The sequence below is a fragment of the Sorghum bicolor genome, chromosome 4, assembly GCF_000003195.3.
Source record: "Sorghum bicolor cultivar BTx623 chromosome 4, Sorghum_bicolor_NCBIv3, whole genome shotgun sequence".
NCBI classification, from domain to species: Eukaryota; Viridiplantae; Streptophyta; class Magnoliopsida; order Poales; family Poaceae; genus Sorghum; species Sorghum bicolor.
Window position 1 is genome coordinate 59301085 of NC_012873.2, and position 14909 is coordinate 59315993.

Consider the following 14909-nt stretch of genomic DNA (forward strand, 5'->3'; position numbering starts at 1 on the left):
GGAACTGCAAAGTGGGATGACTGAAAGTCTAAAATGGCACTACGTCCAAAACAAACAAGAGCAGAGAAATTTGGAAACGCAACCAGAAAACCAAAATAAAGTGTACACGAGAGAAGCGTTTATCCATCTCAGCAAAAAAAAAAAAAAAGAGAGAGAGAGAGAGAGAGAGAGAGAGAGTAAAAAAGAGCAAACATTCGCTGTCCCCGCCCGTGGCGTGTACAATTCAAACTTCCATTCAACGGTCAACATTCAAACTCCGATCCCAACAAACGCAGGACAACCCCTTCAAAACTGCACAGGCCCACACCGCACGCCCACATGCAGCTGTAGAGTACTATACTCCTACGCTCCATTCCATCTTCCATTCAACGCCGGCGGAAGCAAGGCCACAACCTATATATTCCGTGTACTCGTCCACAACGCCGACGCCCACCCAATCCAACCCCGCGGTCCAGCACCACCCCGTCAGCTCGCGGACTCACACGCACCGTGCGGCGACTACCGTACCTGCAGCCGCGCGCACAGCAAACCGAGGACGTCTTCAATACTAGCGCGCAGGGATGGTCACGCCGGTGTCCCGCTACCGCCTTCGCCCGCGGTCGGTGCGTGTGGCGGTGTCGGAGATCCCGCTCGCCACGAGGCGGACGAGGCAGCCGCCGCAGCTCGTGCCGGGGGCGGCGGCGGCCGTGGCGACGGAGCCGGCGATTCCGAGCAATTTCCTGTGCCCGATCTCGCTGGAGATGATGCGGGACCCCGTGACGGCGCCGACGGGGATCACGTACGACCGTGACAGCGTGGAGGGGTGGCTGGAGCGCGGCCACTCCACGTGCCCCGTCACCGCCCGCCCGCTGCGCGCGGAGGACCTCATCCCGAACCACGCCACCCGGCGGATGATCCAGGAGTGGTGCGTCGCCAACCGCGCCCTCGGGGTGGAGCGCGTGCCCACGCCCCGCGTCCCGCTCTCCGCCGCCGCCGCGGCCGATCTCCTGGCCGCGGTGTCCGCCGCAGCGCGGCGAGGGGACGCGCCGGCGTGCCGCCAGCTGGCGGCCAGAGCCAGGGCGCTAGGGAAGGAGAGCGACCGCAACCGCCGGTGCCTCGCGGCGGCGGGAGCCGCCCGCGCGCTCTCTTCAGCGTTCTCACAGCTCGTTGGCCAGCCTGCGCTGGCGTCGTTGTTGACCGCGCTCGGCGGCGCGCTGGACGAGATCTTGGCCGCGCTGGTCGTGTTCTTCCCGCTCGGAGAGGAGTCCAGGAGCCACATTGCCTCCCCGGCGTCGCTGAACGCCGTCGTCTCGATCCTGTCCCACGGCGAGACGACCGCGAAGGCCGGCGCCGCCGTCGTGCTCCGCGAGATCGCGTCGTCGTCCGACCCCGAGTGCCTCGACGCCATGTCCGAGACCGACGGAATACACGACGCGCTCATCAAGCTCCTGCAGAGGCCCGTGTCGGCGCAGGCCACCAAGGCCGCGATGGTCACCGCCTACTACCTCGTCACGAACAGCGGCCTAGCAGCCAGCCGCCTGGTCGACCTCGGCATGGTGGAGCTCCTGGTCGAGCTGCTGGTCGACGCCGACAAGGGCACGACGGAGAAGGCGCTCGCGGTGCTGGACAGCCTGCTGCTCACGGAGGAAGGCCGTGGGAAGGCGTGCGCGCACGCATTGGCCGTGCCGGTGCTGGTCAAGAAGATGCAGCACGTGTCCGACATGGCAACCGAGTTCGCCGTGTCGGCGCTGTGGCGGCTGTGCAAGAGCTTCTCCGGCGAGGGTCCGTGCAAGGCCGAGGCGCTGCAGTTGGGCGCGTTCCAGAAGCTCCTCCTCCTGCTGCAGGTCGGCTGCATGGGCGTGACCAAGGAGAGGGCTAGCGAGCTGCTCAGGCTCCTGAATGCATCGAGAGATGGTGTCGAATGCATTGAGACGGTGGATTTCAAGGGGCTCAAGAGACCCTTCTCATGAATATTGTGCACAGACTACTAGACTAGGTTCTGAGAATTAAGCTGTGGATACAATACAAGATATACTACACAGACACAGTTAGGTTAATTTAGGAACTTTTCTTCTTTTTCTGGTTTTTTGGGGGTTACAAATCTTTTTGCCCTCCCCTTGGTCATGGGCTCATGTCCATTTTGCAGTAATGTTCTGAATGAAGAACCCTGCAAAATCAAATCATACAGCCAAAAGAATAAAGCATTATCGCTGCAAGTTTCTGACGATTTCCATGCCGGTTTTGAATCTTCTTGGCGTTTCGGGTACGGAAGAGCTGCCATGTCCATTCCGCCGTCGTCTGTCATGCCAATGCCAATGCCATGCCCCTTAAAATTCAAAGCTGAGAACACAATTTTTGACTTGACTGGAGGAAAGACCAAGTTCTCATTTCATTATTGCAGTATACACTACTACTGTAGCAAGGCCAGACAGTACATCCAAAAGAAGGTGTGAAGTAGTTGAACCTTATTACGTTTCCATTTTGTGTTTGGAAGGAAACAGTGTGTTAGATTTGAAAACGGCAGACCCGCGTCACAAGAGCAAACTGCAAATAAAGGGCTTTGAAAACAAGACAATGACAAGAGACACGACGAGCAGCTAGCCCATCTATCTATCTTATCTTCATTGCTTCCACCGATGCAGTTGAGTGCTTTTCATCAGACGACCTGAATGGGGAGGTCTTTGCATGGTGCAAGCCGTGATTCATGCATTTGCGTACGTCCACGAAGAGAGCACAAACACAAATTGATATGGACATGGACCGGCTATACCGCTATACCCATCTTTGAATAGACCTACGACTGTGTGCTCAAGGCTGGCCTGGTTTTGATTCTGGGAACAAACGTTATCCATGCGCACACAGCACACTATTCCCATCGGTCCCACATGTTCTCACACGCCGAAAAAAAGAAATTCTCAAATTCCCCTTTTGCTTTTGGAGCTTCCGCCTCTTTTTTGCTCTAACGCGCTTTCATTTAGGCCGAACACACATTACACTTTTGGTGCCAACCTTTACATCATCTCCACTATCAGAAGCTGATGAATAGTACGTCACAAAAGGTTCAGGAGACACACAAAAAATAACTAACACCACAACACAGGCACTAGGCATATATAATGCATTCATGATTCACGTTTAACTAGCAAGTGGTCGGTTTGGGCAAAATAGCAGCTGCATCAGCTAGCATGAAAACATTGACATTCCTCGTATTTGAAAAGAACTTTTATAAATACTTTTAATTATTCATTTGTTTGATTGTGTTTCTTTTCTCTCCGTGCACCCCTGTTGCATCCATCCATATGAACTCTACCTTAATTTTTACTTATGTCAAGTTAAGGTAGCTTCAATAAACCAAGTGACCAAGTCTCTCGCAAAATTGTTCTAATTTTAAATTTGGGCCATCTTGTACACTCTCTTATGAATTTGTACTTGCATCCCCTTGGAACATACCTCCTCGGTCCTAAAATAGATATCACTTTAGCTATGGATCAATGTCATCTATTTTTGGGACAGTGGAAGTAGCCGGATTAATTCATCTAATGTTGCTCTTGTTTAGTAGAATCGCTAATGTCTGGCTACTTTAATTTTTAGTTATCATGAATTATTTATAGGTTATTTTCCTTACAATTCATTTAGAAATCAAACTATAAACTTTTCAAAAAAATTCTTTACTAATTTTGTTTAACTTAGACTATTTATTTAGGTATTTTTCCTTCCAGGTCGTATAGAAACAAAATTCTTTTTTTCTCATTAATTATTCATTTCAATTTTATACTATTTATTAAATTTATTAGGCACTGCCACTGAGTCTTTGGTTTAATCTAAACCATTATGTTCTCATAAAATCTATCGGTGTATAGTGTCTTCTTTTTTCCCCTATTAAGTTTTTTATATTAATTGAGGCCACTCATCGAACGTTATGGCTTCTTCTGTAACTATTATAGTAATAATACTAATAATATACTCCATCCGTTCCAAACTATAAAATGTTTTGGATTTTTCAAACACGTTGCATTCCCCATGTATATTGACATAATCTATATTGAAGTACATAACAACAGCTACGTACATAAATTCGAAATGGAAGGAGCAATAGATAAGCTAAAGACGATCGATGAAGGATAGATGGTACATGCTTTGAGTACTTGACCAGCCAGAGTACGTGCAAGACCCTGTCACTTTCACCTGAGCTCCTAATTTTCACCGTCAAAGTTTCATGCGGCCCAAGTCATCATCGTAGAAAGATTCAGCAACAAATTAAGACTAGCCAACTGTCCTGAATTTCTTTCCGTGACTACATATCAAGGGTCGACTAGACTACCAGAGTCCGAGTCATCTATATGTGTGACACCTAAACATTTTTCTGTACTGTCAATCAAACAACATACAGTAGTGTGACTGCTTGTCCTGTTAATTCAATTCTCGGTCATCGTCACCGACGATCGATTAGAACAAAGAGAAAGGTTGAACAAAGGAGAGCAAGCTAGCTAGAAATTAAAGGCACGCACGCACGACCCGACTTGGAGTCCCTGGACGACGGACGGCGGACGGACGGACGGACGAATCGTCACGGCACCGATGGAACCGACTCGGTCGCCGGCGGTGTCCTGTTGTTCGCACCGTCGACCTGTCGCCTGGATTGTAATTACCGCCACCATCTTGGTCGATCTGCGTAAGCACGTAGAAATCAGAGCACAGTAACAACGGAGGAATTGAGAAAAGTTCTGGCATTTCACTTACGCCAACGGCGGTCGAGCACAGCAGCACCTAAACTAAACTAGTGAGCTGACTGACGTACCTGCTGTCCGAGCTCATCGGACCGCTACACGTCGCGTCGTCGTCGATGGATCCATGGAGACGGATCCGAGCTGGACGAAGCCAGGAAAATGTTAGGAGGCGCTGAACAAAAGTTTTACATCAACTTAGCTCTACTATTACTCCTCGTAAATATAGATTAATGATGAAATTCACAAAATATATCTAAAAAGTAAAGTGTTCAGCCGACCCTACTTTATAAATTTGTGTCTAAAATTAGAAGGAGAGCACTAAAAATTCCGCTGGACCAGCAGCGGTAGGGGGGCTGGAGCCCCCCTAGCCCCACTGTTGGCTTCGTCGCTGGGTCCGAGGCACGGCCGGAGCTATCGAGGATGACTGGATGAGGACCGAGACGGTAGACCCAGTCTGCATGCATGCCCGTCGTCATGTCTGGCCTTGTTCATGCATAACATTAAATATAGATAAAAAATAACTAATTCAACAATTTATCTGTAATTTGTGAGACAAATCTTTTAAACCTAATTAGTTTATAATTAAATAATAATTATTAAATAAAATTAAAAGTGATACAATAGCGAAATCTAAATTTTTTTCACGAAGCCTCGTACTATTCCGCGGCAAACCGCCAAGCTAGCAGCAGTAGTTTTCACCGCGGGTCCGATACGCTTGTACGGTAATGCGTGGAATGGCCGCGCGCTCCAGTGTCCAGTGTGCACTCCCTGCCGATCAGCCGGGTCATTCCATGCCGTTTTCTGCGGGGTTTGATGATTTTGCCCGGCCGGTCTATCCATGGAATTCGCGGATGGTGATTGACGTTATGATGTTGGCACACACTGACTAGTAGTAGATCTCTGCATCGATGTGGCCGGCCGGCCACTGGAGTATACGTCCAGTGGTAGGCGTACAGCAGCGTAGTCGACGTCGTCTGGTTGGGGGCCGGGTAAATGATGAAATCGATGCATGCCTGACCTGGAGTTCACCCCGGAAATTCGAGGTCGTCCGGGTCATTGTTTGTGATGATGATGGTCGGATCTGGGAATTCGGCAGGATAACATATTTGGATTTGTTGTCTCTATATGGTAGGGGGAAAAAAGGCATGATGCAAGTATCATTTTTGGGTCCAGGGAAGACCACGGGTAAACCAAAGTTGTATGATGATCGATAATTCGATATGCTGAAAGAATAGTATAAAATACTAATTGAGAATGCGCAGCGTACGTAAATGTCTAGAATGATTGGCCACTAACCTATCGGCTTCACCGATAAGGTCAACATTTCTCCCACTCTCCTCTTTATAATATATAATATTATAACTATAATGTATATTTAAGTATGGTGACATCTTTAGTCCACTTACCAATTGTCCCATTTCTCGGTCTCCTTCTAGCATTGGCTATATTTTGATGCTGCAAAATCTTTGCTGGTCACTTACCACTCGCAACTCGATGTCTTCGGACGTGTGACTCACCTTCCACATTTTTAACAATTAGCATTCAATCAATATTATTCACCTTTTTTACAATAGGTGTATCCAATAGTCACTCATTTAACCTAAGTCAACTCTCAGTCAATTTTTCATACAATATTTTTTTTATAAATCACAATACAGATGCAGTGCACACCTATTTCTATGGATGCATGCACATACCCTACATATATGAAAAGCTCTCAAAGACTGAACTAGACTCATAGATCTAGAGATTGAGCACTACTAAAGAACAGATTTTTTATTCTAACTTTTAGTCCCCGCTCTAAATTGAGCTCGGGACTAGTAGAGATTTAGTTCCGGGTGGAACCACCGACCGAGACTAAAATCTCCTGCCCAACGGATAGTGCAACAGACTTTTGCAGCAGGGATCTTTAGTCTCGGTTGGTGTTACCAACCCAGACTAAAGGTCCTCTAACTTTTAGTCCTGATTGGTAACACCAACTGAGACTAAAGGGTGACATTTTAATCCTGGTTAAAGTCACCAACCCGGATTAAAAGTCTCCGACACGAGACTAAAGGTCCCCCACGAGTGAATTCAAAGATCCAAGACAATGTCACATGTGGTGTGTAGTTGAGTTGGAAAGGAAGATACGCGCGAGACAAGACGTCTTGGGTTCGAATCTTACACACGCAAGAGGGAGGTATGCAGGATTTAAATTATTTTTGAGTTCCTAAGATGGGTTTTAATCCCGGTTGCATGACCAGGGACCAAAATCTTAGACCTTTAGTCCCGGATTCCCAATCCCGGTTGGAAAAATCTGGACGAAAAGGGTTTTTCAACCGGGATTTGAGTTCCTAAGATGGGTTTTAATCCCGGTTGCATGACCAGGGACCAAAATCTTAGACCTTTAGTCCCGGATTCCCAATCCCGGTTGGAAAAACCTGGACTAAAAGGGTTTCTCAACCGGGATTACAACCCATCTATCTATTAGTGGACAAAGTTATTGTGCCTAACACTGAAATTGTTATATCCTAGAATAAATCCAAAAAAAGTATAAGGACCCATGTCAAATTGATGATTTTAAACCTAGATGAACATATACAATCACAAGGAATCCAATCAACTCAACTTATTGACTATGGACCATCTATTGTTTTGATTTAATATTCAACCAGGAGGCCAATGAAATCTAACAAAGATAGCAAACTCGTTATCTTGAGACGCTAAAAAAGATATAATAAGAAATTAAAAGACAAGAAGACGACATGATCCACAAAAACGACTTGTACAGCAAAATTCGGAGTCCAGTTCGCTTGGTCCTCCGCTCTAGCTCCCAGTGCGTGCATACGCGAATGGCAAACTCTTCCATGTGACCATCTGGCACCTACTACGATCGAGAATTTGACTCATGGTTTAGACAGTTGCACACTTGCACTACGCCAAGTCGGTCAGTTCAACGGTCAAGGTTGTCCCGGGCATTTTTGTCGTTCCGAATTGGGCTGGGCCTGACCCAGCGACGCTGCCGATGTCGCTAGTACGTGATGTGCAGTTGAGACTCCCAGGTCTCAGGCTGCTCGACTTGCAATCGGTATTCGGTAGGCTGACAAATTTGCAGCCTCTTGTAATCCTGTTCTTGCCGGCGCTTTTGCTCGCTCTGACGCTCTGGACTCTAGAGAAGGCATTTCTGATGCCCATGAACCATTGGACCCCCACCCCACCCCAAAAAACTGATCACATCTTTTTTTCAGTTGCAGCGACGCTAGTGGCTAATACAGTCCTACCTGGGCTGGATGATACATATTACTCCCTCCAGTCCCGTATATCTAGCGTGAGGAGCCTCATTCCAGATACCAAGGCTAATTCATTGATACATGCGCCACAATTAATCACCCGGCCGCTGGCCTCTAATCTCTTTGTAATCCTCTGGTCCCCTCCATTGCTAGTCACGCATGCATGCATGCAGCACTTCGTTTTGAGTAATAGTGGAGTAGAAGAGTAGTTAACTGCCCCCTCGATTCTTCATCTCGCCACATATTTTGGCCTAAGCAAAAAACCTGCTCACGCCAGATATACTGGACTGGAGAGAGTATTTTGTTTCAGGAACATGAAAAAAATTGTATGCCTATTATTCATAGTATGCGCTCTAATAACAAAGAAAACAAAAGACTAGGGAAGTAGGGAATCCATTAAGGCCATGTTCGTTTACTGGATTGACTCGTTTCGAGCCTATTTCGTGTGGATTACTGCAACCTATTTTTAATGCGAATGGAAACTTAAATATATGTTTATTTCAAACCGGCCTAAAATAGAAACTAGCTAAAAAAACTAAAACTGAATTCTTTTTTTAGCCACTAGCGTTTCCTAACTTAAGTAGAGAAACGAGTGGAGGAAGTGGATCCACTGACCCAAAACTATTTAAGGGGAGGAACATTTCCTTTGGAACCGTTGGCCTATATGTGTCTCAGCGATGTGGCAGTACCTATCCTATCCAAAATAAAATAATGTTAATGGACACAAAGATGACTTCGAGTCATTCATAAAGCCAAACGTGTCCAAAAGAGGGTACCGGCCATGGCGGCTGCCAGACAAAAACTATATCCTCCAATGATCCAATCACAGTTCACAGACATAAGCATTTGGTTTCACGACATAAAGCGTCGCCCCGTTTTGCACAGAAACGACAAAGAATATGCTGAGAGGTGGGAGCATATGGCAGTAATAGCAAAACTTGTACGCAAAATGGCCGGGCATAAATTTCAGATGAATGACCAACATATTGTGCCTGCTTCTTCGAAGATCGAAACTTTATAACTAGACTAGTCAAGAGAAGACAACACAAGACGACAGGGCGAATATATATCGAACATATGCTGAAAAGGAAAATGCGAATCAAATTTCTAGATTAAGGGTGTGTTTAATTAGGATGTTAAAGTTTAACAGGTATTGTAGTATTTTTATTTTATTTGGTAATTAATGTTCAATTATAACTTAATTAGGCTCAAAAGATTCGTCTCGCAAATTATTCTCTAACTGTATTTTTAATTTCATATACAATCTATATTTAATACTTCATATATGTGTTTAAATATTCAATGTGGTAGACGGTAAAATTTACCGGCGTGAACCAACCATACCCTAAATACTGCACTTTATTATTGGTGTAGATGTTTAGTACGGTTGCTTAGAGCAGGTACAATAATGAGCTTATAGCCAAGCTAATGCTGATGTGGAGGAGAGAAGAGATGAGAGAGATGATAGTTTGACTTTTTATGTAAGCACCAAGCTGGGTACGGATGCACAGATAGTAGTGGGCTCAAATAGTAAGTGTATTAGAAACAAGTATGAAACAACTTATTGCATAATTTGACTCTAATTATTTGGTTTATAGCCAAACACTTAGCTCTATTATTGATCTTGCTCTTATGCCCTCTGTACTGCTCTCAGTGGACCGTTGACTGGTACAGCTGCACCACGCGTCCAACAGACGGTGACCGGCACTACACCAAGTCAGAGTTAGCGGTCAACTAAACTACTATTGTTTAGTTCACGATTTTTTTTTATTTAGCCATGGTAGGATTTTTGTTTTATTTAACTATTAATATCTAATTATAAAATAATTAGATTTAAAAAATTTATTTTATAAATTACATACAAACTATATAATTATTTATTTTAATATATGTTTAATGTTCCATTCATGTGTTTAAAGATTTAATGTGATAGGATCATTCTTTTTTAGAAAGGGTGACTTGGAAAATGGGCTGGCAGCTGAAATTTCAGCCCGACACAAAGCCCGTTATGGGGCTCTCGTTGGACTTGGGAGTAGTACAGGCACGGCTGATTCTAAAAAAATATATACAGACACGGGAATGCCCATGCACAGAAATACTTCCTGATGCTGAATCATCAGGTTAACATTGATCTACAACACAGCGCTCGGCTATAAGTATAGATTTGTTTTCTTTCTAAGAATTAGCTTTTTTAAAAAAATATGGCATACATCTTATATATGGCGAGGAATTGGTTAGTAGCTTTTATTGTTAGTCTTATTTCGTATCTGAGTCAAGGCACGACTCACCAGTGAATTATCATTGTTTGATGGTAAATTGGGCTATGGTATGTATGCCAACTATCACTATCGGTTAAAACTATTAACTGTCAAAATATGCCACTGCCGGTTATTTGTATGTAGCTTCAACCCATAGTGATGTGGCTTATCACTGCCAGTCTGCCTTGTTTACTTCCACCCAAAAACTTAAAAATTTTCAAAATTTCCCGTCACATCGAATCTTTAGACGCATGCATGAAGTATTAAATATAAACGAAAATAAAAACTAATTGCACAGTTTGGTCGAAATTTATGAGACAAATCTTTTGAGCCTAGTTAGTCCATTGTTGGACAATTATTACCACAAACAAACGAAAGTGCTACAGTGTCACGAAATGTTTTGGTTCGGGAACTAAACATTCCAAATTATTGACCAGATTTTAGGGTTATGACCTGACAGTAATTGACTAGTTTAATTAGTGCTGGGCAATTCGAGTCATAAAGCTGAATTCTCCCAAAGACCGTACCGGCCATGGCGCACAAACAATCCTCCAATCACATACTCCGGATTTGGTGCATGAGGACGACATGAAACATTAAATATAGATAAAAAGAAACATTCAAGTTGCACAAACAAGTCGAATGCTGAAAGGTGAGACCATGTCATTAATACTTAATAATACCTAGGGTAGATTGTAAGCACAATAAGCTAGGCATAAATAAAAAAATAAATCTAAACAAGGCCTTAATGCTCAACTAAATAACCACAATAATAAATGTGGCGGTCTTTAACGCTGTTGTGATGCTAGGTGGAGGGCGACCCTTCCCTCCCCCCCAAAGAGCATGGCCACCACCACATTTCTCATCGCGGGTGACATGAGATGTCACACATCATATTTAGACCCTGTTTGGCAGGGCTTCTTCAATGGCTTCACGAGGTGTTTGAAGCCATTTTCTGCTAAACAAGGTAAAATAAAACAATTACACCGATGAAGCCCCTAAAAGAATGCTATCACAGAGCTTTAGGATGGAAGAAAGCCAAAAATATGGCTTCTACCGGTTTCACCTCATCTTACATGACATTTTGTGAGAACATATTTAAAAACAATCCTACATGTGGAGCTATTCTGCCAAACAATTTACTCAAACAGCTCTAGCTCCACCGATAAAGCTGTTCATTGAAGCTAAAGCCCAAAAAACAGCTTCACTGGTGAAGTGGAGCTGTGCCAAACGGGACCTTACAACTAGGGATGAAAACGGTACGGATATTTTCTGATCGTATTTGAGACTGAATTCGTTTAGAGGGGTTCAAATCTATCCGAGTCCGAATATTCAACATCCGATACAGTATCCGTATCCGAATACTTAAATCATATATTTATGACGTCGACATCTAATCCTATCTTATCTGACATGATTGACATTATCTGTATTCGGATCCGAATCCGACCAAAAATATGAAAACAAATATGATATCGGTAATATCCGTTCGTATCCGATCCGTTTTCATCCCTACTTACAACCACCCTCTGTCCCAAGATCAATGATCTGATTATCTAAATCATCTGATGTGGCACTTTTCAATAGGAAAGACAGGAAGATCAACTCCCAATCAACTGAACATAGTACCCTGTCTAACTTAACCAACACTTGCTTATTTTTTTCTCTCGAAAGTGCTGGCAAGATTTCTGTTCATTATGTAGCAAGCAATGTGTGCGCTGACAATTAGGGATGAAAACGGTACGGATATTTTCCGATCGTATTCGAGACCGAATTCGTTTAGAGGGGTTCAGATCTGTCCGCATCCGAGTCCGAATATTCAACATCCGATACCGTATTCGTATCCGAATATTTAAATTGTATATTTATGATGTCGACATCCAGTTGTATCTTATCTGACATGATTGATATTATCCGTATACGAATCCGAATCCGACCAGAAATATAAAAACAAATATGATATAAGTGATATCCGTCCGTATCCGATGCGTTTTCATCGCTACTGGAACACTTACGGTGACTTTATTGTTCTCGAAAGTTGTTGTCTCAGCCATTTGGAGGTGCTCCGTGCTCATAAAGGGTGAGTTGTGTGTATGCGAGTGTGTCTGCATATTTCTACTGTGTTTTCAAAAAAAAAAAAAACTTGGTAGAAAGGACTGCCACTTTATTCAGAAAATATAAGATACTACAACAAAGAGTTGTTTCATTGTGCCTAGTATATTGAGTATCGAATACTAGCACCAATTCACTATATCTTTTTTTCAAGAGGTCATCAGCAATTCACTATCACGGAGAGGGTATACATACATATAGCATCTCAGCCCACTGCCTATACATACAGGCTACTCGTCTGATAATTTACCGATGGTGGCAGTGTGGGTTGCTGTTTGGGTCGTAGGTCATGTCGGAGGGACATGGACCTGTAAGTTGTTGCAAGTACAGCCGTTTGATGAACTGCATGATGGGATGGCCAACGCCGGAGGCGGCTTCGCCGCCGCCGGCCCACTTGTCGCCTTCCACTCGGCGCGCCGACCCTGACACGACCAACAGCATCAGCACCGCCAGCAGCAGCGGCAAAACGAACTTGCTGGTCATGGCCATTGTCCTAGCAAGCTGCTACAAGTTTATTTTTGTAGTTAGGCCTAGCTAGGCTCTCAGCTGGCAAAGACAAATTAAAACACTTGTTGAGTGATTAGTTGTGTCTTGAGAGTTCTTGAGGACGATGAAATGTGCCCAGGTGTATATATAGAGGCTTCAGGTTTGAAATTCAAGCATTGTGAAAATTCCATGCTATTACTTACTACATACTGCGTGTGCGACTCGACCGTGCAGTAGCCACACGGTTTGTCGCCGACCGACGACGTAGCGTTCAGCAGCGCGCGTTGCCACCTGCCGAGGTGTGAATGTGACAAGCCTTTAGTTTTTTTTTTTTTTTTTTGAGTGGACAAGCCTTTAGTTAGGCTGGGGCCTCGTACTACAATAGCAAGCGGGTATGCTGGGCCTTTGTGCTGTGTATCATGTCGGCCCACTGCCCGTTGGTACGCTGGCCACACTTGAACTTGTCGTTTTAGTCTGTTTTCCATACTTGAACTTAACTAACCCTCCTTAGCTCTAAAAAATGTTCAAAAATAAATCCATACTATGATTTTGAGTGGTTTTGAAGGTAGATATGTCCTTTTTAGTTTTAAAAAACTTTCTCTATTCTAAATTGTAAGTTATTTTAGTTTTTCTAGGTACATAGCAAGGTATACATTATGCCTAAATATATAATAAACATTATGTATCTAAAAAAGCCAAAATAATTTATAATTTGAAACAATAAATTTTGAATTGTCAAAATTCTTTCTCACCTCCAGCCCCCACTATATATGCTCCAACCTTGCAGAAGACAACCTTTTTCTTCACTTCTTGTACTGAGCAAGAGGATTTAAAACGTACGAAATGGAGTTCGCAAGTGGAGAAACGATTTACTAAAGTGAGATGTGCTATCAGCGGTGGGAAGGCCGTTTACATAATGTAATTTCATAGTAATTTCGACGGAAAATACTACTGATGAATTTATTTCATATTTCGTGAGCATCTATTGAATAATTGTCCTTTTCTTTTTTCCCCCAACGATGAGGTCATCTCATGAAGTGATGGAATGTTTCCTTGCGAAGTAGCCACGGCTGTTTGTCTAGACCGCCAGTCAAAATTTCCTGCGTTCAGTACTCTAAAAATAAAATCCATATTCAAGTCAAAAGTCTAGCAGTCACATCCAGTCTTCGATCAAAACTAAACAAAAAAGTCAAGTCGCACATTCGAAATCAGATACACATGGAGTCAATCAACTTTACAGGACATGCGTTACACGATCTTCCACTGGACCCTAGTCGCACAGCATTCAGTGGTCAGATGACAGTTGGTTTGATCCACGCGGCAGGACCATTGGACCCTGTTAATTGGGTACTCCTACCTACGTGGCTTCGGTAACTAATCTAGGTAGGAGTACCAAGAATTAACAAGGCCCTAGTCTAGGTATTTAGTATGCCTGTTAATAGGGACCCAGTTTAAAAATATGCATAACAAAATTTTTATATATAATTCGATAAAAATTATTTATCAATTGGATAAATATTTATAAATTTTACAATACAATTCAGTATATAGCTAATAAGTAGCATGATAAGTCTAATGACCTGTTAGATCAGCTACGACTAGTTATTAGTTGTGGATAAAAAATAGCTCAAATTAGCTAGGGTTGACCAGATAATAGGCTAAGAGCAACTCCAAATGACTCTTTGTGTCTTTCCCGATGTAAAAAGACAAGACTTTTGTAAAAAAAAGCCCTCCAAATGTATCTTTAATTGGATCTCTAAATATAGCTGTCCTCTGTTCGAGATTTTTGCTAGCTAAAGATGGAGATTGAGGCCTTGTTTAGTTCATCCTAAAATTAAAAAAAAATTCAAGATTTCTCGTCACATCAAATCTTATGGTACATGCATGAAGCACTAAATATAAATAAAAAAAAACTAATTGGACAGTTTGTCTGTAATTTACGAGACAAATCTTTTGAGCCTAGTTAGTCTATATTTGGATAATAATTATCAAATACAAACGAAAGTGCTACAGTATCAAAATCCAAAATCTTTTCACAACTAAACAAGTCCTGAGGATGGCTCTCTAAAGTGAGCACT

General features: G+C 43.4%; 1 protein-coding gene across 1 annotated transcript; it reads left to right on the top strand.

The window, feature by feature from the left end:
- On the top strand, positions 284–2203 carry LOC8068609 (U-box domain-containing protein 21). The gene has a single exon (XM_002452542.2). It carries the CDS (start codon positions 561–563, stop codon positions 1947–1949), a length of 1389 nt encoding a protein of 462 aa, XP_002452587.1. The 5' UTR covers positions 284–560; the 3' UTR covers positions 1950–2203.